This window comes from Labeo rohita, chromosome 1 (genome assembly GCF_022985175.1).
Source record: "Labeo rohita strain BAU-BD-2019 chromosome 1, IGBB_LRoh.1.0, whole genome shotgun sequence".
In the NCBI taxonomy this organism is placed as follows: domain Eukaryota; kingdom Metazoa; phylum Chordata; class Actinopteri; order Cypriniformes; family Cyprinidae; genus Labeo; species Labeo rohita.
The window spans coordinates 37,103,641-37,127,653 of record NC_066869.1 but is presented as its reverse complement, the minus strand read 5'-3'; the positions used below and the strand labels follow the sequence as shown (position 1 = coordinate 37,127,653).

The window sequence follows — 24,013 nt, the reverse complement described above, 5'->3', positions numbered from 1 at the left end:
TTTGCAGTGGTAATGTCCGTCAGGCTCTATCACACACAACCTTACACACTCACTCTGCCAAGAGTTTATGGATATCTGCGCCAGAGGGTACCTGAATGATTTTGCTTTGTTAAACCACTTAAAAAGAATCTAACTTTTAAAAAATGGGGCTGTCAACAGATTAAAATAATGAGCCAGCCAACATGCTACTACAATAATATGTAAAAAAAAAAAAAAAAAAAAAAAAAAAAAAAAGTATGTAAGATAAGTAAGTAGAAGCTGCTGGTAAGTCTGATTTTCACCCGTATTGATTTTACTTTATAAATGAATCATTTTAATGATTTAAAGGGATAGTTCACCCAAAAATGAAAATTCTGTCATTAATTACTCACCCTCATGTCGTTCCATACCTGTAAGACCTTTGTTCATCATCAGAACATAAATTAAGATATTTTTGATGAAATCCCAGAGCTTTCTGACCCTCCTTAGACAGCAAAGTAACTGAAATGTTCAAGGCCCAGAAACGTAACTGAAATCTGTATGACATCAGAGGTTCAACCGTAATTTTACAAAGCTACAAGAATACATTTTGTGTGCAAAGAAATAAAAAATAATGACTTTATTCAACAATTCTTCTCTTCCGCGTCACCATCTTCCTCCATTATCAAGAGAACCACGATGAATGCATATACATTCTTCAGATTCAGAAAGCTCTTGGATTTCATCAAAAATATCTTAATTTCCAAAGATTCCAAAGGTCTTATGGGTTTGAAACGACGTAATTGTTAGTAATTAATTACAGAATTTTCATTTTTGGGTGAACTATCTCTTTAAATTAATGAAACCGCTGCATGACAGCAGTATATAATATAATATAATGTAATAAAAGTCTATTTTATTTATAATTTTATCATACAACTAAGTTAGTAATTTCTTAAAATTATTTAACTCCTTATGAGACTAGCCAACACATTTACAGTCTGAAATGCTTTCTTTGCTCTTTCTGTTTTTAAAATTACACAAAACAGGAAGACGGGCAGGAAGTGGTAGAGCATTTCATGTAATCAAGACTTAGTTAGTCGTGAAGGAGAGACGCTAAAAAAGTCTGTATGTTAAGTATGTAGGATTATTTTCCAGGTGAAGTGGACAAGCCAAAGGTGAGGTTGTATGAGATTTCCAATGTGTGGTCAACAAGTTCAGAGGTTGGTGACCTTACTGTGGAGCTTCTGTCAAAACTGCCTTTTACCATGACGAGATCAGGTGCCTTCAAACTCAGCATCCTCTTCTTTATCACCTTCATCCTGTGCCTACCAGAGTTTTTTCCAAGTAAGTATAAACAGTGGAGTAAGATGGCTTGGGGTCTTTGAGCAAGCATGAGTGAGGGCAACGTGGCAGTGGCATGGGTTTGTGTGAGCATGTGCGTTTCAGAGCAAAGTGTGTTAAATGTTTGTATGATTGACAGTGTGAAACTTGTCAGTGTCTTTTAGAGATACATGATGTAGTATGTGTATTGTACCTTTTGTACGTCTAAGTTTAAAACAAGATAAAACAGTTTGCTCTTGACTACATCATTGTGGTCTGGAAATGGGATGGTAAGAGGTGTTAAAAACCTCAATGTGTGTGTGTGTGTGTGTCTATAGATTCTGTGCACAAATACCACATAGGATACACATACCAATATATTTGCATACATTTTTTCATGGTTTTCTCGGAGTAAGTTACTCATTGTCATTCTTTCCTTTTGATATAAGCTATGTCAGGTTGACGTGTTGTTTTGTAACTTTCAGACAGGAAATGTCACAGTAACTTACTAACAGCGGCAGTGTCTAGTGTTTGAGAAAACAGGAAGAGCAACTGCAACAAAGTAGTTATTTTGTACATGTGATTAAGGGTTCAGTTTTGCTGTAACCTTTCTATTAGAGTTTGTAGAGTTTGTAAGTGATGTGTTATTGTTAATACTGCTAAAGGCAAATAACAAATGTCTGATAATAGATAGGCCAATGATCTATTAATTAAAAGTAAATAAATAAGTAAATGCATACAAGCATACATCTGTGACCAGAAACACTCTTTAGTAATATACAGAGAAACAAAAATAATAACAGGAAATTATATAAAAGTGGTAAAAGTGGTTCATTGGCTTGTAATCATAAGGGAACCAAGGGATAGTTCACCCAAAAATGAAAATTCACTACTTACCATCATGTCGTTCAAAACCTGTAAAACCTTCGCTGATCCTTGGAACACAAATTACGATATTTTTTAAATCTGAAAGCTTTCTACAGGAATGCTACTGACACATTCAAGTTCTAGAAAGGTAGTAAGGACTTTGTTAAAATAGTCCATGTGACATCCGTCACAATGGTCTTACAGGTTTGGAACATGAGGGTGAGTAATTAATGACAGAATTTTCATTTTTGGGTGAACTATCCCTTTAAGTGCTACATAGCTCTACAGCACCTTTGTCAAATGGTGCTAAGTAGAACCATAAGAGGAACCCAGTTCTCCTCTTTAGATTTTATATATATTACAGCACTCTCAAATGTTTGCTTTGAATGGAAATTCACTACAATAGCAAAAGCTGTTTTGTGGGGGCCCTGGAATAATAGGGGGGCTATAAGGCCAAAGGTCAAAGGTTGAGAACCTTATTATCTTTATGAAATACACTGTTTTTTAGCACCTTAACCACTCCGAAGAACTGTTGAAGAGCCAATTTAGGCTTAACAGGTTCTTTATGGTAGTGCTGCTATATAGCAGCTCAACCATCCCAAAGAAAGGCTGTAGAACTATTTTTGTGTGTGTGTGCAAAAGCAGATACCTGATGATTAACATGCATACACTTGTATGTATTCAAAGTGTTAGGGGAAAAATTATTATTAATACCACAATACCTAGTCTTTAAATAAAAATATAACTATTCTTTAAACGCTATAAAATGTATGAAACCAGCATGAATACAAAGGGTACATTTTTTCAGAACTTGGGTTTAACATGGGTTTTAATTTTGGGCCCATGGGTTTAAAAAGGATTTTCCTTTTTTTTTTTCTGTAGGCACAGAATGTATTTTATACAGAATGTGTTGTTAATTATTACAATCTTACAATAATCTTTTTTTTTTTTTTTTTTTTGGTTATCAGAAATATTACAAATCGAGTTTCTCTGTGAACCATTTAACCCTTGCACACCTGAGAATGATGCAAAGGTGTGTGCTCCAGTAGACCTTCCATGTGCTGAAGCCTGGTATCTGTGTAAGACTGAAACGGACCTGCAGCTTCTTACCTTGCAGTCAGGTGGGATAGTTGTTTATTATTATTTTATGTTTGAATATTACTGCTGTATTGTCTAGAGCAGGCTGGGAAATTAACCAGGGCACGAAAGTGAACTAAGATGCCTCATAAATACAAGACAAATGCCCCTTTAAACAATGTATTACGGCTGTTGCGATTAAAATGATATATGAAAATGAATATAAAGTGTCAGTTCGCGGGAATTACATTTAGTGTTTGCTCACACTACATGAGATTGCTTTGCAGCGTTGAGCCTTAACCAATCAAATGCATTGCTGTTGAACTTAGGACTGCATTGGCCAATCAGAAGCGTTTTAAACAATTATAATTGTTATTATTTTATAATAACATTATAAACAAAACAGTGTACATACGATGTAAATAAAAGATTAATTTTGTAGCTTCGGTGATTATAACGGGAGTTTTTGCATAATTTGTGCTAGACTAGGCTAACTTCATGGACCAACATGTTTGTCTGTGAAGCCAGAATGTAAGTGCCCAAAACGAAACAAAAACGTTTTATATTGTTTTCTATATCGATGTTAATAATCATTATTACAATATAAAGAGCAATAATTTATTCTACAATAATGTTTTTTACAGGTTATACAGGTTAAAACAGTCTACTATTGACAATAGTTTAAAATATTGATTAAAGTAACTGGCCACATTTAAGCATTTGACATTAAAGACAACATAATATGGTGATTATAATAATAAGGTGAATATAAGGTGTTACGAATGTAAAAAAAAAAAAAAATGCCCCTGGAAATCAATTGCCCCTTAATGAAAAAGTTAATTTTTGACCCTGGTGTAGTATTAACCAATAACAGTAACTGTGTGCATGTTTGTTCATTTCATAGACGAGTATTTGATGGTGGTATTGGCAATGAAGGGAGGCAATCTCTCAGGATGGAACATTAGTGAGTTTGCGGTTCTCAACAACACTGATCTATACACCGGACCCCAAAACGACCAGAGACTCTTCCACTGCTACCTCCCACCAGACAACAGCAACTGTCCAGATCTGAACATATCCATGCAAGAAAACACCAGCCCTCCAACACAAGACACTACTTTTGCAAACCCAACGGCCTCTTCGCTCACAACATCTATACAATCTTACCGAGCAACAGCTTCTACAGATGAGTTTAAGTGTCAACCAACCACCAGCAGTTTCCTCTTTTACTACCAGGAGCACAATAAGACAGCGAGATCTGCCGCATTACCAGTGCAGCAAACAAGAAGAGGTGAGAAACGGTCAAAAAAACGGTTTGTCATTCTACACACTAGAACATTCTACACACTTCAGAACACAAAATGAAATATTTCTCCATATTTTCTCCATAGACAGCAAAGTAAATGAAATTTTCCCAGACCCAGACACATAGTTAATAAATAAATAAACTTTAGTAATAATAATTAAATTATTTTCTAAACATATTTCTTTCAGCCATTACAACATAAAGTTACAATATGTAACAATATTTTTTTTCCCCCAAAACACACTGCTACACTGTCTCTCAACATTCCTCATAAATTCCTTCTGAAGGAGAGCTGAGTCTGTCTTTTATCCTGTCTATTGATTCAGGCATGGAAGGAGACAGCAGGACTTCATAATTCAACCTAACTTTTGATAAATATATTATAGGAAAACATCAAACCAGGCTACTCAGTGTTTGACTTTTCCGAAACCACAAATCCTTTAAGACAGCACGCTTCCAGACTCATACAAGGTCATTTAAGTTAATGTATGTGTAAAACTAACTTGATGCGTCTGATGTTTAAGTATTGTGATATTATATGCTGTATTGTTTCTTCATGTTTCATTCATGTATTATGTTACTGTACTCTCATTGAAGTTTTCTGTTGCTGTTGTACTTTATTTTTCTTGTTGTTAGATGGCCGGTGGTGTGTGATCACGTCGATATGGTTGGCTCTGGTACTGACTGTGGTTGTAGTAACCCTTTTGAGTGTTGGCAACCTGATCTTTAGGAGCAGAAAAGGTGAGTATCACGTCTACAAAACAAATCTAGTTAGGCCAAACAGTCCATGGATGTTTTCAATGTAATTGAGAATGCTATGTGGATCTGATTTTGGTCTTCTCGCTTTAGGAAGGTCAAATTTGGTTGCATCTGTACCCGTTTTAGCCTGTGGGCATCAGCTCAAAGAGCTTGGTAAACAAAAAGAAAATTGTGAGTGACACTGACAAGTTATAGAGTTGCAATGCTTTTTTATAACTGTCCTAATTAATTCTCTCATTTTTACTTTCAGTAACGAGTAAAGTCCCTGATGTGTCCATAGCAATGTGCAAGATAAGTGGTAAGCAAAATCTTGAAGTCTTGTGATCAGCAAATGTGTCCTTGTTAAAGCAATTGTTCTTCATTTGTGTAAATAAATAATTTACAAAAAGGTATATCTGAATATGTAAAAGGGCAATACCAAAAATCAAAATTCTGTCATTAATTACGCACCCTCATGTCGTTCCAAACCCCCAAGACAAATTAAGATATTTTTGATGAAATCTGAGAGCTTTCTGACCCTGCATAGACAGCAATGAAACTACTACGGTGCAGAAAGGTAGTAAGGACGTTTCTAAAAAAGTCCATGTAACTGTAATTTTTATGAAGCTACAAGAAGATTTCATCCAAAATATCTTAATTTGTGTTCCGAAGATGAACAAAGATCTTACAGTTTTGGAACGACATGAGGGTGAGTAATTAATGACAGAATTTTCATTTTTGGGTGAACTATCAGTTTACGCTTGATAGATTTCAGTCTCCATTATTTCTACAGATGGTGAAGTATTCTCTGAGATCTCTTCAATGGGCAAGAGAACAGAAGGTAAACAAACTATCATTCTACACTCTTTTTACCCAGAAGACATCTGTGCTTTATTACAATGCTGTGAAGTAACCTTACATCTTTAACCAGCACTGAGTTTCCTTACTTGAACAGAAATTCTCCAGACCAGTAACTCTCTATATTTTCATAGGAAAACTTCTGAAGGCACCTGACCTCATGCACAAGACCAGTAAGTTTGTGGATATTTTTTATACAGTGTGACAGAGTACAATAATTACAGATGAACTGCCTGTAAGTCCCGAAAAGCAACTCTACCTTAAACTACTTCGGGTGCCTGGCAAACAGATTAGGTCTTTGAGCAATTTAATGATGACACTCATGATGAAAATTCTGTCATCATTTACTCACCTCATGCGGTTCCAACCAGTTTGACTTACTTTCTTCTGTGGGATAGAAATAAAGAAGTTTTGAGAATGGTTATGCTGTTCATTTCCTAATAATGAAAGTAGATGTTGTTCAGAGGATGACAAGCTTAAAAGGGACATTAAAGCACATATGTGACTTTTATGGAGTCATATGATAGCTTTGTGTGCCATTTTATGGGTTGTGGTCACCATTTACAGACATTTTGCTATGAATGATTCTTTTCTGTTCCTTTTTGGTTTAACTATACACACACACACACACACATGCATACAGTCACATACTTAAAAACATATGTGTATGTATATTGTATCTGTATCTGGACTCCTATACAATATATTCAGATATTCCTTAATATAGTCATGGTATATATGTGTAATTTTTGTCATTGTCTCTGATGTTTTAGGATTGTCACCAATCTATGAGACTACAGGTATGAATGGGACATGCAACACATAAACAAATCAAATTTCACATTTGTCATTTTGCTGGAAATGATCTTACATACAGAGTAACTTTAAACAAAATGTAAACAAATAATATATTATAACCCAGCTCTAATCTGTTAAATGCAACTATTCCTTATAAAGCACATTATGATCATGACTTCCTGGAAAGTTGCTTTAAAACCTGCTTTGAATTAAAGGATTAGTTCACTTTCAGAATATAAATTTCCAGATCATTTACTTTCCTCCATGTCATCCAAGATGTTTATGTCTTTCTTTCTTCAGTCGAAAGAACTTAAGGTTTTTGAGAAAAACATTGCAGGATTTTTCTCCTTATAGTGGACTTCAGTGGGGAACAACAGGTTGAAGACACAAATTGTAGTTTCAGAGCAGCTTCAAAGGGCTCTACACGATCCCAGCTGAGGAACAAGGGTTATCGGTTATTTTCTTTTAAAAAAAAAATTATATACTTTTTAACCACAAATGCTCGTCTTGCACTAGCTCGACTTCACGCATTACGTAGCCACGTTGGAAAGGTCACACATGATATAGGCAAAGGTACTGACCCAGTGTTTACAAAGCAAATGTGCACAGAAAGTCTAACACCCTTTACAAAAAAAGGTAAAACAATGATGTCAGATGATTCTGCAGTTGAAGAAAATGAGACCACTACCCTGCCTTTTCGACTGGAGTACACAGACAAAGAATTAACCTCACGTGACCTTTCCAGCGTGATTACGCAATGTATAAAGTCATAGACGTACATTGCAGAGCTAGTGCATGATAAGCATTTGTGGTTAAAAATTGTAGAAGTTTAAAAACATTTTTAGAGAATGATGGATCGTTTCACTAGATAAGACCATTACTAGATTGTGTAGAGCCCTTTGAAGCTGCAATGTGGACCCGGTCGCTCCACTATATGGAGAAAGATCCTGGAATGTTTTCCTCAAAAACCTAATTTCTTTTCAACTGAAGAAAGAACATGAACATCTTGGATGACATGGGGGTGAGTAAATTCTCAGTACATTTTTATTCTGGCAGTGAACTTATCCTTTTTGTTTAATTTACTTGTTTCCAGAAAACTCATCAGATGGAGAACAGCAAAATGAAGATGAGGAAAGGAAGCAATGCGATGCCTCAGTAACAAAGGAAGGTAAATATATCTATAAAAGGATCTGTGTGCACCTCATTAAAATGAAAAGTTAGCACTAAGGCAGAAGTTGTAGTTAATAGTGAGAACTGGACCTTAAAATAAAGTGTGAATGTCGGGCGACAATAGCCTTTTGGCCAGTGTGCCGACATACAGTGTTGTTGTGCTATGGGTGTCCCAAGTTTGAATCCTGGCTTGAGGGCCTTACCTGATCCCACCTCCTCTCTCTCCCACTTTGCTTCCTGTCAACCATAAACTGTCCTATCATCATAAAGTGAAAAACGCAAAATAAGAAAAAAAAGTGTGAATTATAAAAATGATAAATAAAAGATAAAAGTAGTTTTCCTCTTCATAATAGTGATAATTTATTAGTTTGGATTAAAACAAATGCCCCAAAATCAAAACCCCCAAGCATTCCATGTGTTTTGAATATTAAGCATAGCATTTGTATGCTTTAAATTCAATGTAAGTGGAGATTTTACAAAGCAAATTAAAACTTCAAAAAGACATCCACACTGGTTTCCTCATCCATCAGCTGATGTAACACAGTCTGATGGTATACTCTTATTTTGTATTTTGATGTCACTACTTGTTCTTTTCCAGTATAGCCTGAAACACTCTTTGAATATTGCATAATGTCTCATCCGGTCACATTGATGATGACACAAGCTGATGATCGGTAGATCTTTGATGCCAGTATGTTGCTCAGGGCAGAATAAATTACACTACAGATGGCCTCCTGGCAATCTGATGTTGCCTTGGTTATAGAATTCTACAAGATACATTTTTAATAAATATTCTTATTCTTACAGAGTCTACAAAATCACATCAGCTCCAACATCTGGCAGCACAGGGCCACTGTGAATCGCCAAGTAAGTGACTATGTTTCCAGTCTCTCATTAATGAACTATCATGTAGAAGCAGATCAGAAGCAGAGGTATTCATTTGATGTGCTTGTCATTTTACACCCTTCTCCATTCTCTTTTTTCCATCTCCAGCTTACCTGCATCATCGAAGCATTTTTTCATGTTCTGGTCATGAAGAAAATGGAGAGCTTTAACCCTTTAAATCTAAAAGAGCAAAGGCACTTTAATAAAGGCATAGTCCACCTAAAAAATTAAAATTCAGTCATTAATTACTCGCCCTCATGACGTTCCAAACCCATAAGACCTTCATTCATCTTCAGAACACAAATTACACTCTTAAAATTAAAGGAACCGTTTTTGGTTCCACAACGAACCATTCAGTCAAAGGTTCTTTAAAGAACCATCTGTTTCTTACCTTTTTATAATCTGAAGAACCTTCTTTCACCACAAAGAACCTTTTGTGAAACAGAAAGAAACCTTTATTTTTAAGAGTGTATGGGTTTGGAATGACATGAGGGTGAGTAACTAATGACAGAATTGTCATTTTTGGATTAACTATCTATTTAAATAGAAAATGTATTTATTTACAACACGACAGAGGCCAGTTAACTTCATCATGCTTTCTTCAGAGGAAAAACATCATGTTAAATTGGCTGTAAGTGACGTTAGCATAACGTTCTCAACTGGATTCAGGTCTGGGGAAATTGAGAGCCAGTCAATGAATGCCTTCGTCATCCAGAAACTATCTACAAACTCTGGCCAAAGTTGGCTGGGCATTGTCATGCACCAGGAGGAACCCAGGGACCAATGTACCAGCAGAAGTTCTGAAAGCAGCTCTGAGGATTTCATCCCAGTAACTAACAGCAGCACAGGTATTGTTGGCTAGTGTGTGGAGGTCTGCGTGACCCTTCAAGGATGTTCCTTCCCAGACCATGACCCTCCACAAAAACAGTCATGCTGGATGATGTTGCAAGATGTTCCTCACAGCATCTCCAGACTCCATTACATCTGTCACATGTGACACCGCTCTCATCGTTTAGAGAACAGGGCACAAGTGGTGAACCATGGGGTGAACTATCAAGCCTGCTGGAGGTCATTTTGTAGGGCTCTGGCACGTTCCTCCTTGCACAAAGGAGCAGATACCAGTTCTGCTGTTGGATTGTTGCTCTCCTTGTCCCCCAGTATCTTCTAAATGCTCTTAAAATTGTGCTTGGAAACATAAACTTCCTTGCATCAGCACATATGGATGAGCCATCCTGGAGGAGCTGGACTACCTGTTCAACCTGATTTGGCTGCAGGTACTGCCTCCTGTTACAAGTAGTAAAAAAGACTCTTAACAAAACACCAAACTAGAGAAAAATAAGTCAGGAAGGATAAGGAGAAAGCAGTTGTCTGGGGCCACCAGCAGCAAAACCATTCTTTTTTTGGAGGTTGTCTTGCTGTTGCCTCTTCAGTGTGCCAGTTGTCACTTTCATTTCCACCAAAGCAACATGAACTGGAACTGGAAAGATTTACAGTATGTGCCTGAAGTTTGAATATTTCTCACACACCAAACTCATCTTCCAGCTTTCCATATATGCGCTGTCCAACATTATTGACAGGTAGAGACTAAGAGCACCTCAACTAATAATTTCTGGAAGTTGTGTTTTGTAGGGTCTTTCCACAGATCTGTAATCGACAGTCTTGGAGTTATCTTAACTACAGGAATATTAATAACAATATGGTGTTATGTCACTCACACAGTCTCAAAAATGTCTGTTTTCCCAATGCTGAAAAAATGAATGGGAAAAATTTGTTATGACCAGCCTGAAAACATAAACCACGGTTCATGGTTCTCCGATATCCATTTAGCAAGCAGAATGGCTACACTAATGTGATTTCTTAATTATAATAGCACTAGTCTTAAGCTCCTGTGGTGGCTATTAAAGCAGTACTCATGTTTCCATAATGCACTTTTATCTTCACTTCATCTTAAATACATAAATAAGCTTCTTTGTCAATGAGTACTGTCCAATGAGCAACATGAGATATGTAACTTATACTGAGAACTGTGAAAACTGAATATTTTCACAACAGATGCTAAATAAAAAAAACACACTGTACTGAGAATTTCAGTCTTTATTTTTCTGTTATTTATATTACAGATTATATTCTTGGTTCATTTGTTTAAAACAAAAAACTGGTAATGGTGTATGAGTGATTGAGCGATTAATTGGCAGATTTTCCAAATCTGCTCAGACAATACAACACACCATTAATAATCTTCATTTTTTTGGTAAAGTAACTTAAAAAAGAAGAATGATACATAAGCAGCTTCCTAAATAAGTTAGGAGTTTCAATCTTATTTTCCTAATTATCTCAATGTAAGAGTCTATATATAGACTAGAATTGCACTTTTTGGTGTAAGCTCTCATATTGAAGCAACATACCCAAACACAAAACAAAACATAGATATACCGACAAATACAGACAGAAACACACAAACAGAATAAGGGCACTACTCTGTGGATGTTGGTTCTGGGACTGGCTTGGCCGCAGTTCTGCTGGTCTGGATGTGCGAGATCTGAAGAACAGGCAACAGCAGCTGGAATGCATTGTGAATGTAGGTAGTGCTATTACAACCCTGGGAAAACAAGACACATAGTGCAGTGATAAAGGGTCATCATTATCATAACTGCAGTCATTATCATTATCATCATCAAGTCCCTTATCACAGTCTCCTCATTTGCTAGCTGTGCATTATGAAAAAATATATCACATTAAGTTTTACCTCCAGCATCACACTGTCCACTAGAGGATTTACTTCTTCTGCTTTTCTCTGACTCTGAAGGGTCAAAAAATAGAGAGAGAAAAGGATGTCAATTCTAAACTTCAGCACAAAAATGTATACTTTTACCAAAAGCAACAGTATACACATTTTATATATAATGGTATAACAGTATATATATATATATTTGAGACGATAACAAATACATTTCAGTTAACAAAACAGATTTTTAGTTTTAGTTAATGATAACAACACTTTGCATAACTGCATTTGCAACCTATTTCCATATTTCATATGCTTTGATAATGTAACGTATTTGAAAGTGAAACACCACTGGCCCAAAAATCTGATTCTAGTTGATTTCCATTGTGTATTTTTTTATACTACGGACATTAATGGGGACCAGCAACTGTTTGATCATCCACATTTTTTGAAATATCTTCTTTTATGTTTAACAAAAACAAAAAAAACTCATACAGGTTTGGTACAACCTGAGGGTGAGTAAATGAGGCCACAATTTTCATTTTTGGGTGACTTGACACAGCTGTGAACGTTGCTCATTTGCACTTCCTTTGGTAATTATTAAGATGAACTGGCTGAGTTCTGTAATTTGCACACTGTCAGTAGATCACTTGTAGTATTTTCCACTCTCATTGGTGTTTTTATGGGATTGTAGTCTTGCGCTAATTTGCCCCATTTAGTAAATCTGGTTCTTAAAGGGATAGTTCACTCAAAAAGGAAAATTCTGTTATTCATTACTCACCCTTATGTCATTCCAAACTAGTAATACCTTCATTCATCTTTGGAACACAAATTAAGATATTTTTGATGAAATCTAAGAGCTTTCTGACCCTGCATAGACAGCAATGCAACTGACACGTTCAAGGCCCAGAAAAGTAGTAAGGACATCATTAAAATGTGACATCAGTGGTTCTGTAAAATAATACTTTTTGTGCATAAAGAAAGCAAAAATAACAACTTTATTCAACAAGTTCTTCTCTTCCGTGTCAGTTTTCGCTGTGTGTTCGTGACAGAACGTGTGCGTTGTGGTACGTTGCTTACAAAATTGATTCTCGTTGCTTCATAAAATTAAAGTTGAACCACTGATGTCACATGGACTATTTTAACAATGTCCTTACAACCTTTCTGGGCCTTGAACGTGTCAGTTGGGTTGCTGTCTATTGCAGTATGCAGGGTCAGAAAGCTCTCGGATTTCATCAAAAATATCTTAATTTGTGCTCCAAAGATGAACGAAGGTCTTACGGGTCTGCAATGATATGAGGGTGAGTAATTAATGACAAAATTTTTATTTTTTGGGTGAACTATTCCTTTAAGATACAACACAATTTAAGCAATACAACAGAAATGCTCCCAAACCACAAGAGGGCAGTGTTGACCTGTTCTGAAAAATAAAGATTTAAAAAATTCTTTCTAGTATTAGATAAATGTTGGTTAAGTTAAAGTTGTCTAAATGAAGTTCTTAGCAATGCATTTTACTAATAGAAAATTAAGTTTTGATTTAATTACAGTAGGAAACACAACATATTTTCATGGAACATAATCTTTACTTAATATCCTGATGATTTTTGGCATAAAAAAAAAACAAATTGTTATTTTTGACCCATACAATGTATTGTTGGATATACCTACAAATATACCCGTGCTACTTATGACTTATGTTTTGTGGTCTAGGGTTACAAATATTTGTTTACTACAGAATAACATCAACTGCTACATCATTTACAATAAGACTACGAATGTGCATTAAGAAATTAAATAGGGTCAGTTATATAACAATAATGCTTCCCGAATGAACTGAGCTCAGGTCAGTCAGACTCACCCCTACAGCCAGTAATGTGTCCGAAAACTTTCGGGCCAGGCATCTGACCTCCTTACACATGGCACCGGTTAACCTGAGCATATACAACAGTCACTAAAAAGCTAATAAAAAATCTTGTCTAATAACATCTTAAGCAAATGGCTGAGGAACTCACCTGACCAGTATACTGGCTTGCTGGCAGGCTGGCTTCTCCAGCTCTTGTCCGTGTAAAATCAACTCGGCCACTTTGTGTAGCTGTTCTATGCTACGAGCGGTCACCTCAGCAAGACTGCCCACTGATGACAGATATACCTTCTAAGTACACAAACACACACATTTAAATAAACATTTATACACAGAATATTAGAATGACTTCAGAAGGATCATGTGACACTGAGACTAGAATTATGGCTACTGACAATTCAGCTTTGCTGAATAAATTACATTTTAAAATAAATTAAAATAGAAACAGTTATTTTCGATTGTAATATTTTTTCACAATATTACTGTTTTTATTGCATTTTTAGTCAAATAAATACAGCCTTGGTGAACAGGGGATTCTTTTAAAAACATAAAAAAAAATAATATTTTCAGAAAGAAACAATGCATTAAGAGCTGGGTTGCGGGGGTTGAAAACTTTTTGAATTTGAAAATTAGGGTCAATTTAAAGATTTTTTTTTCACTGTTTTATTGATAGGACAGTAGAAAGACAGGAAATTAAGTGGGAGAGAGAGGGGGACGGGATCAGGAAAGGTCCGCAAGCCGGGACTTGAACACAGGACGCCCAAGGCGCAACAGCGCTGTATGTCGACGCACTGCCCACAAGGCTATCGGCGCCAATGATCAGGGTCGATTTAACTCATTTTGTCTTCTGTAGCTTCCAAAGTGCATTACTAAATAAAAAAAATATGATATTTAGGCAAAATAGGAAAAATGTACACATCTCCGTTCTGTTCAAAAGTTTACACCCTTGGCTCTTAATGCATCGTTTTTCCTTCTGGAGCATCAGTGAGCGTTTAAACTTTCTGTAATAGTTGCACATGAGTCCCTCAGTTGTCCTCAGTGTCAAAAGATGGATCTCAGAATCATACAGTCATTGTTGGAAAGGGTTAAAATACACAAAAATGCTGAAAGATCAGTGGGCAATGGACTCTACAACTATCGCTAAACAAACAAACAAAAAAAACAGATCTGTGGATATATATAGTTTAGACATAATAACACATTCAAGACATTTCTCACCTCAACAGCGTCCGAGTTTTGGTCCTTTGCATTATTTTCCTCATCCTCTCCCTCTTCTCCCTTCTCTTTGTTTTCTTCTTCTTTCCTTTCCTCCTTTTCTGGAGCAGGGGATGTGGTAGAGCTCTCTTCCTTTAATTTCTCTGTTACGTTCTTGACATCTTCCCAGGATTGCTCCACTTCTCGCACCCAGTCATGCGCTTTTATGCGGGCCTGCAGGGCACACGGAATGATTAGTGTTTGTGCTTGTGAATAGCATATGTATGTTTATGTGCTGGAAAGAGTAGGTACACATTTGTGTTGCATGTGGATATGCAGTGAGTGTGTATAAGTGTGGCTGTACTTTGTTCAGTTTGTCTGGAGTTGCAGCAACATGGAGCTCAAAGAGTAGCTCTGTAAGAACACTGACAAACTCCTCTCCATCAGCAGCTGAAACACACAGATCACGTAAATTTAATACCCAAGGGCAAAAATGTGGAGGAACTGAAATATTTATAGTGCTCTGACTGAGTCGCCTGTCATATCAAATCAGTGTTTGTTCAATGAGATTTGCTAATATTAGGTTTTCCAATACATGGTAATTTCAACCAGAATTATAGAATACAAAATTATGTAGATTATTATATAACTGTGATTTGATTTTAAAAATATAATTGGGAGTGTGACCATTGTAACACAGATTTATTAAGCACAGGATCTTGATTGTGGTCCAGATTTCACTGTGATCTTGACTTGTCTACTTATGTTTTGGCATTTGAAGACTCACAGAGAGGAGTGGAACACTGAATTTGTGAATAAAGTTCACCGTTTTCCTCTGAGGAAGCTTCAGGTTCCTCCTCCTCATGAGAGATGAAGATTTCTTTAATTGCAATCAGCGCCTTCTTCATAACTTCCAAATCTTCCTCCTCCAAAGTGGACAAGAATTCCTGCACCTGAAATCAATAGAGAAACAAGATGAAAAGAAGAAAAGGAGGACTTTCATGTCTAACGCACTGTATTAGATATGCTGCATTTATTTGATTAAAAATACAGTAGAATAGTAATATTGTGAATTATTACATTTTAAACTTTATCATTAAACTTTCTTTGTAATTTTGTGATGGAGTTTTCTGCAGCCATTACTCCAGTTTTCAGTCAATGTCACATGATTCTTCAGAAATCATTCTAATATGCTGATTTGGTGCTGAAGACCAAATTTTTTGATGACAATAATTAAACAATATTTTGAGCTTTTATGCTGGTTTGAGCCTGTCATGGATAAATAAGTATGACACTCAAAAAACCCTAGTAGATGGCGGGAAGCTCCTGTCTTAATGAGTGATTCAGTGAGTCATTCATTTAAACCAAACGATTCATTTCAATCAGATGATTCATTTAACAACCAAAGCAAGGCCCTGTCGCACCCAAACCCTCGCAGTCTTCCTCCGAGTCTACACTTTCGTGTCGCAATGCTGTTTTGAGCACGAGAGCGCAAGTGCACATGAAGAGTGCCATTTGGGATGGACCCAACTGGCTGTCTTTATGAATGGATCATTGAATCACTGACTTAAATGATTCATTCAAAAACAGATTAATTTAGGAACAAAACATTGTTGCTCTGAGATGCACAAATGGTCTACTCCATCTTTGGAATGATTTGTTTGTGGCGAAATGTCTAAAATGTAACTTATTATTAACTCATTATTAACTTGTGACTAACATTTGCGATCCCGCTCACGAGCTAATATTCAGAAAACGGCCGGCACTCATGTTTGTATGATATTACTTGTATTATTTTTATGAAAATAACCGATCGGCTGGGTTCATTTACAGTCGCATTTAAACTACATTTTGGAAGTTCAAACTCGGGGCACCATAGAAGTCCACTATATGGAAAAAAAGCCTGAAATGTTTTCTTCAAAAGACATAATTTCTTTCCAAATGAAGACAGAAACACATGAACATCTTGGATGACAAGGGGTGAGTTCATTATCTGTCAATTTTTGTTCTGGAAGTGGACTTCTCCTTTAAGCTTGTTTTTACTTTGGTAAAAGGTATTATAGGTAAATTATAGGTAAATGTGTGGTGTGTGTTACTAACCCTTCCTTCACTCTCATTGGAAAGTATCTCCAATGCCTCAAGATGAGACAAGCCTTGGTAATCATCAAACAAGATCCCATAGTGGGCGGTTGGTTCTGTGACCATCTGACTGCTCAGTCTCTCTCTCTCCTTTTCCTTTGCTTCTTTTAACATCTGCAGACAGAAGCACATACAGAATATAAGTTCCACACAAACATACACTGAAAATATGGCTGAATTTTTCAACAAACCACTGTATCTTCTAGTATCTGAGGTAGGACAGCTGTAGGCACACATAATAATGGTGAGAAAAGTTATTTGAGCATTTGTTGACCATCTTACCTGAGACAAAGAGACGGTTCTCTGCATCAGTATTTTGGTCTTTTTAAAACCTGGGTCACTCTCTGCCAAGACATTCATGGTCTTCTTTCCAATGAACTCCAAAGCATCAAGACCTCCTGTTATTACTGACTTTCCCTGATAAATTGAGAGAGAGAAAAAATGATTATGAACATGACACTTTTTCTACAATGGAGGCACAAGAAAGATTCATTCACATTAGGTGATTTAATCACAAGCGGTCAGCCGAGACTTATTGCTATTTCAAATGCATCTCAAGATTTCATCAAGTGTTGCGGCTGATTTTGTTACATATCAGTGATCACGGTAAATTATGCTAAGGTTAATGGTCTATGTTTCAGTGTGCAGACTCACAGTGTTCTGAACAGCACTGCTGATGGTTGACAGCACTCCTCTGTGCACTTCCTCTGAATGAGCGTGCTCTGCTGTCTCCGTCCCACAATGCTCATGGGCCTCTTCTGCCTCCTCACATGTTGAGCTCTGACGGATTCGTAATGCCACACCTGCTTTCTCCTTTACAGAACTTAACCCTTGACCTATGGACAATCAAAGGGTAGAAAAACATTTAACTTTATGGCTGTCTTTAGTCTGCACAGAACCGATATTGAAACATAATTTGATTTATTGTCCCAATAGTTTACATTCACACAACTGTGATGATAATAATATCACACTATTAGACTATGACACACTGAGCTGACAATAGCGCTTTCTGCATTGAGAAGCTCTTTAGTATTATGCCTCACATGTGCAATATGAATGGCAACTTGTACTTGATCTGTATGCATTTAGTTCATTCAAATTACATTACAGTTAATTTATGATGTGCTTTAAGTCATCACAGAGACTTGTCTCTCAGTTTTAGGTCTCACATACACACACACAAATAAATTAAAAAGAAAATTAAGAAAGAAAGTGTGCATATAATAATATATGTTTAAATCACTTAATCTTTCCATTGACTGCATGAATTACATAACTGATCATTGGAGACCATTGCAAAAAAAAAAAAAAAATTAAAAAAGGATACTCTACTGTTCATTAGTTTGGGGTCAGTAAGATTTTTCATAACAAAATTATTAATAAAATTATAAATTCTGCAAGGATGCATTAAATTGATCAAAATTAACAACAAATACACTGCTGTTCAAAAGATTTTTAATGTTTCTGCTCATCAAGGCTGCATTTGTTTGTTAAAAAAATATTTTTAAAAAAAGTAATATTGTAAAATATTATTGCAATTTAAAATAGTGGTTTAATATTTTAATATTCTTTAAAAATTTGAATTTATTCCTGTGAATCATAGCTGAATTTTCAGCATCATTACTCCAGTTTTCAGTGTCACATGACCCTTCAGAAATCATTCTAATATGCTGATTTATTATCAATGTTGGAAACAGTTTTGCTGCTTAATATTTTTTGGAACCTGTGATACCCTATTAAACATTAAAAAGAACAGTATTTATTTGAAATAGAAATCTTTCATAACAATATACACTACTGTTGTTGGGGTCAGTCATTTTTATTTCTTTCTTTCATTCATTTGTTAATTTGTTTGTTCTTTCTTTCATTCTTTCAGCAAGGATGTGTTAAATTGATAAAAAGTGATAGTAAAGACTTATATTGTTAGAAAAGACTCCTATTTCAAATAAGTGCTATTATTTTTAATGTTTTATTAATCAAAGAATCCTGAAAAAAGTATCACATGTTTCAAAAAAATACTAGGCGGCACAACTGTTTCCAACATTTAAAATTAATTAACATATTAGAATGATTCTGAAGGATCACGTGACACTGAAGCCTGGAGTTATGGCTGATGAAAATTCAGCATTGCATCACAGAAATAATTTAATTTTAAATTAATTTTAAATTGGTCTGAGTTTGTTTTCACCCAAGTTAACATTTCCAGTCAGCATTTGTCATTGTCTGCTGATGCAGTGTGAACATGACAGTTATTTTTCACAAAATTCTAAACCCAATGGCCAACTAGTTTGTTGGTGTTTGTGCTATGTGAACTGGCCTTAACACTTAACTGTGGATGGATCTACTGTATGATTTACTATTGCAACCTCACTGTAGCAGGTTGCTATGGTGACTTACCCACAGTGGATGTAGCAGTGGTCAAAAGTGACTTCCCCCAGGAACCCCAACTACTCCATCCTTTAGGTTTAGACTCATCCAGGGGCTAATAACACACATCCACACAGGCGAAGAGCAACCACAAAATACACAAAAAAAAATATTGTTTAGATTTTGCAACACGGCGCAAACACAGATCAACCCTATTAAATGTACCTCTGCTCCCTGTTCCTCTTCCTGTGTAACATCTGGATCCAAACTCACTGAATCCACACATTCCATTTGACCCTCAGGTTTTTCTTCTGATGGATGGACCTGCTTCTCTTCAACACCTTTGGTTGCGCCGTGCTCTTCTGCAGCCGCATTAGTCAAGTCAGGAGCTGATGTGTCTAGTGAGAGTTGTGATACAGATGGGACTTCATCTGTATTGGCTGCAGCTATAGTGCCTGTTTCATCAGAGCCAGTCGGGGGAAGGGAAGGGGGAGATTTTGTAATGAAGTCTTCCACGGTCTCATCTTGCGACATGATGCTCTGAAAAAAATAGATAAACAAAGTGTAATGAGAGGCCATGTAAACAGCTGGCCATGACTGGCTGTGACTGACAACAAACAAACATCTGACTAAACACTCTTTGACTAAGGTTTGCAAAATAACTTGAAATCGATCAGTGACCCAGACGATTAGGAAAAAACAAACCACAAGCACAGTGAAAAGAAAAATGATGTTGTTCTTTTGAAATATCAAGTCATATTATAAAATATGTTGCTCAGAGACAAATTTTTCGAAAAAGCAGATATAAGTTGGCTTGTGTTGTGCATACAAAACAACTGGGTATTATTTAGGAGACTAATGCTAATGGGTTGCTAATATAATTTCTATAACAATTTGGAATCAATCCTAAAACGATCAAGAACAATTTGCTGAGATCTTCCTGGATAACTGAAATTCAGTTTTTTTTTTTTTTTTTTTATCTAGCGGAATTTTAGTCTTAGTGGATTAATTTTTTTAATCAATCACTTTTAAATTATGCTAGAAATTACATTAGGATGACTTGGCATTCTGGTATTTTAATGAAAAAAGATTTGCAGTCAGGTTGGTTAAATACATTATAGCTTCAAACATAATGTGAATACACACCTACATGTGCATGTAAGGCATCATATTTTGTTTTTAATCCAATCGTGTCAAATGTTTTATGTCATGGTCGGTTTTAGATCTGGGTTTAGCAACTATCATCATCTCTGTATAAAACCTAAAATGCTTTTGTGATATACAGTTCAAGTCAAAAGTTTACATACACCTTGCAGAATCTACAAAATGTTCATTATTTTATCAAAATAAGAGGGATCATACAAAATGCATGTTCTTTTTTATTTAGTACTGACCTGAATAAGATATTTCACACAAAAGACATTTACATATAGTCCATGAGAGAAAATAACAGCTGAATTTATAAAAAAATCACCCTGTTTAAAAGTACAATACACTTGACAGTTAAACTACCTGCTGTTCTTCAGAAAAATCCTTCAGGTCCCACAAATTCTGTGGTTTTTCAGCATTTTTGTGTATTTGAACCCTTTCCAACAATGACTTTATGATTTTGAGATCCACCTTTTCACACTGAGAACAACTGAGGAAATCATATGCAACTATTACAGAAGGTTCAAACATTCACTGATGCTTCAGAAGGAAACACAATGCATTAAGAGCCGTGGGTTGAAAACTTTTGAACAGAATGAAGATCTGTACATTTTTCTTATTTTGCCTAAATATATTTATTTTTTTAATTTAGTACTGTCCTTTTGAAACTACAGAAGATACTAACATGTTCCCCAGAACACAAAATAAGTTACATTTTTCCTTCAAATTCAATAAGTTTTCACCCTCGACTGCACCCTCATCTGACTTATTGCATTGTTTTTCCTTCTGAAGCATCAGTGAGCGTTTGAACCTTCTGTAATAGTTGCATATGAGTCCCTCAGTTGTCCTCAGTGTGAAAAGATGGATCTCAAAATCATAGTCATTGTTGGAAAGGGTTCAAATAAACAAAAAAGCTAAAAAAAACAACAGAATTTGTGGGACCTGAAGGATTTTTCTGAAGAACAGCAGGCAGTTTAACTGTTCAGGACAAAAAAAAAAACAAAATAGCTGTGGATCATTCAGGTAAGAACACAGTATTAAGAATCAAATGTATGTAAACTTTTGAACAGGCTAATTTTTATAAATTCAACTATTATTTAACTGTGGACTATATGTAAAAGTATTATATGTTAAATATCTTATTCAGGTAAATAAATACTAAATAAAAAATAACATGCATTTTATATGATCCCTCTTATTCTGCTAGGATAATTAACATTTTGTAAACTTTTCAAATAAATACAATTTGAATACGTGTGTGTGAACAGAAAAGCATTCTCACAGTGCAGCATTCACACACTAAGTACCAGCGCTGTCCCTGAATGGTGCCGCACTGTCAAACGCCTTTGTTTGATGTGGATTCCAGCGCCATCTTGCGGTTGCTTTATACACGTACAGCTACATTCAAACTTTAGTTTGTAAATAGACGTACAGTGTATGAACACACATATACAGAAACTGCATATAACGTAGATTATAAACCTCAGGTTACATGTTACAGTTTCTAAATAATAAAAACGCATGCAGTTTTATGATGTCTCCAACGCTGCATAGCTCAAATCAAACGCCCATGTTTGATTATAAAGCGTTTATTCGTTTCCCTGCTATATTTGACTTTTTTACTGTAACTTTTTTATTTGAAGAATGTTAATTTGTTTTAAATATATGCGAGCACTTTAAAAGCGACAGTACAAACGAATTTAACTTAACTAGATGTGAAAGAATAACAACAAACGCGACAGATGAAAGTAGCCTACTCTACAGAATAAACATGCAAAATACACATAGGCAAAATAAACACAAGCGGTATTTCTTCTGAAATAAGTCAAGTTAATTCATAGGCTCATCCCTTCTTACCAGTTCTCCTGACAGTCGCGCTCCCGCAACCCTTCCGCTCGAGCTCGCGCCACGTCGGCAGCAGGGTCGCGTGCCGCTGTGGATAGTGACGTCACGTGAACTTTTGGCACTTTGGAGACAGGGATATAAATAAGTGAGCAAATCAAATTCCTGTCACATTTAGTAAAATGTTAAACCAAACTGTAACTGTAACCAAACTCCTAACAGTGTGAGGTATTAATCGGTTTGGTCTCGGTGGCTTTTAAGGTGGCTTTGCGTTTCAGAGTTGGTTTTGCAAGTGGGAGAACTGGAGGTAACGAAATAAGTAATCTGTTATAAAATTATATAAATGTTTTCCTAACACTGAGAAAATAGTTTAGTCACTATAACAGTATTCGTAGTGATGAAACGTTATTTACAAAATCTGGTTCCACCTTAAAGTTTTGTCACTTGTTATACAGGTTTGCTTTTGCCATGTGGCTCGTTGGTCTAGGGGTATGATTCTCGCTTAGGGTGCGAGAGGTCCCGGGTTCAAATCCCGGACGAGCCCTAGTTTTGATGTATGCAACAGGTCGGAAATACAATATTTACATTATAAATTATGTACAGCCAGTACTGTGGAAGTCCTGGGGCCAGATGCATAAACTTGCATAAACTATGTTAAGACAAAGTCTTAAATGCTTATTCTAATCAGTCAGCAGTTAGCCAAGAAGTAACAAGTCTTATTTTTCAGATTTAAATTAGACCACTCTAGCTTTTCATGTATCCAATTTAAAAAAAGCCTTAAGACCAGTATTACAGAAAAAAACTGTAATTTTGTGCAATATTATTGCAATTTAAAATAATAATTTTCTATTTTAATATACTTTAAAATAAAATGAATTTTCAGCATCATTACTCCAGTCTTCAGTGTCACATGATCCTTCAGAAATCATTCTAATATACTGATTTATAATCATTGTTGGAAACACTTGGGCTGCTTAATATTTTTTGGGACCTGTGACACTTTTTTCAGGATTCTTGATAAATAAAAAGTTAAAAAGAGCACTGTTTATTCAAAATATAAATTTTGTGTTACAATATACACTACTATTCAAACGTTTGGGGGTCAGTAAATTTTTTCTCTTTTTTTTTAAAGAAGTTAATACTTTTTTTCAGCAAGGATGTGTAAAAAGTGATAGTAAAGACTTATATTGTTAGAAAAGATTTCTATTTTGAATAAATGCTGTTCTTTTTAACTTTTTATTCATCGAAGAATGAAAGTAAAAAGTATCCCAGTTTCCAAAAAAATATTAAGCAGCACAAATTTCAACACTGATAATAAATCAGCGTATTAGAATGATTTCTGAAGGATCATTGACAACTGGAGTAATGACTGATGAAAAGTCAGTGCTGCGTAACAGAAATAAATGATATTTTAAAGTATATTAAAATAGTAAACCAATATTAGAAACTGCGATAATATTTCACAATATAAATACAGCACTAATTAGCATAAAAGACTCCATCAAGAAACCTTAAAAATCTTACTGATCCCGAACTTTATATACAAACTGTATATATAAACCTTTTATGCAACCAGCCACTGAACATTAACATTTTCAAGCAATTAGGTGCTAAATTAAAAATCAAACACAATGACAACACATTTGTACAAAATATTCACCATAAAATGTTTATTGAATGATACATATTTAAATCTATATAATACAAAAAGTGTCTGAACAATTTGTATTAAATTCACAGTTTGATATAATGA

At 35.5% G+C, this 24,013-nt stretch overlaps 2 protein-coding genes and 1 non-coding gene across 4 annotated transcripts; 2 read left to right on the top strand and 1 right to left on the bottom strand.

The window, feature by feature from the left end:
- Positions 1–1,025: 1,025 nt before the first annotated feature.
- si:dkey-192k22.2 (uncharacterized) lies at positions 1,026–11,557 on the top strand. The gene is made up of 12 exons (XM_051114150.1): positions 1,026–1,305; positions 3,117–3,269; positions 4,130–4,516; positions 5,168–5,272; positions 5,381–5,461; positions 5,541–5,588; positions 6,063–6,110; positions 6,262–6,300; positions 6,901–6,927; positions 8,019–8,093; positions 8,903–8,962; positions 9,089–11,557. Exons 1-12 carry the CDS (start codon positions 1,227–1,229, stop codon positions 9,148–9,150), a joined length of 1,164 nt encoding a protein of 387 aa, XP_050970107.1. The 5' UTR covers positions 1,026–1,226; the 3' UTR covers positions 9,151–11,557.
- On the bottom strand, positions 11,060–22,399 carry fam114a1 (family with sequence similarity 114 member A1). 2 transcript variants are annotated; one of them, XM_051114131.1, is made up of 13 exons: positions 22,276–22,399; positions 19,495–19,809; positions 19,300–19,384; positions 17,554–17,735; positions 17,182–17,316; positions 16,861–17,013; positions 15,548–15,713; positions 15,125–15,210; positions 14,785–14,994; positions 13,718–13,857; positions 13,564–13,636; positions 11,727–11,780; positions 11,060–11,579 (listed from the first exon to the last, which is right to left on the bottom strand). In XM_051114131.1, the coding sequence occupies exons 2-13, from the start codon at positions 19,801–19,803 to the stop codon at positions 11,454–11,456; spliced, it is 1,719 nt and encodes a 572-aa protein (XP_050970088.1). In that variant the 5' UTR covers positions 19,804–19,809; positions 22,276–22,399; the 3' UTR covers positions 11,060–11,453. The 2 variants fall into 2 exon arrangements, with proteins under 2 accessions (XP_050970088.1, XP_050970096.1); XM_051114139.1 differs by having other exon boundaries at positions 15,587–15,713.
- A 333-nt stretch (positions 22,400–22,732) lies between these two features.
- On the top strand, positions 22,733–22,804 carry trnap-agg (transfer RNA proline (anticodon AGG)). The gene has a single exon. It is a non-coding gene; the product is annotated as a tRNA-Pro (tRNA).
- The last annotated feature ends 1,209 nt before the right edge of the window (positions 22,805–24,013 follow it).

Excerpts from the sequence above, each read along its gene's own strand:
- fam114a1 (XM_051114131.1), bottom strand. The coding sequence starts at position 19,803 with ATGTCGCAAGATGAGACCGTGGAAGACTTCATTACAAAATCTCCCCCT. Across the intron at positions 19,385-19,494 it reads AAGAGGAACAGGGAGCAGAG|CCCCTGGATGAGTCTAAACC; the intron begins GTACATTTAATA and ends GTGTGTTATTAG. Across the intron at positions 14,995-15,124 it reads CTCCAGACAAACTGAACAAA|GCCCGCATAAAAGCGCATGA; the intron begins GTACAGCCACAC and ends TGTGCCCTGCAG.
- si:dkey-192k22.2 (XM_051114150.1), top strand. The coding sequence starts at position 1,227 with ATGACGAGATCAGGTGCCTTCAAACTCAGCATCCTCTTCTTTATCACC. Across the intron at positions 5,273-5,380 it reads GATCTTTAGGAGCAGAAAAG|GAAGGTCAAATTTGGTTGCA; the intron begins GTGAGTATCACG and ends TTCTCGCTTTAG. Across the intron at positions 5,462-5,540 it reads TGGTAAACAAAAAGAAAATT|TAACGAGTAAAGTCCCTGAT; the intron begins GTGAGTGACACT and ends TTTTACTTTCAG.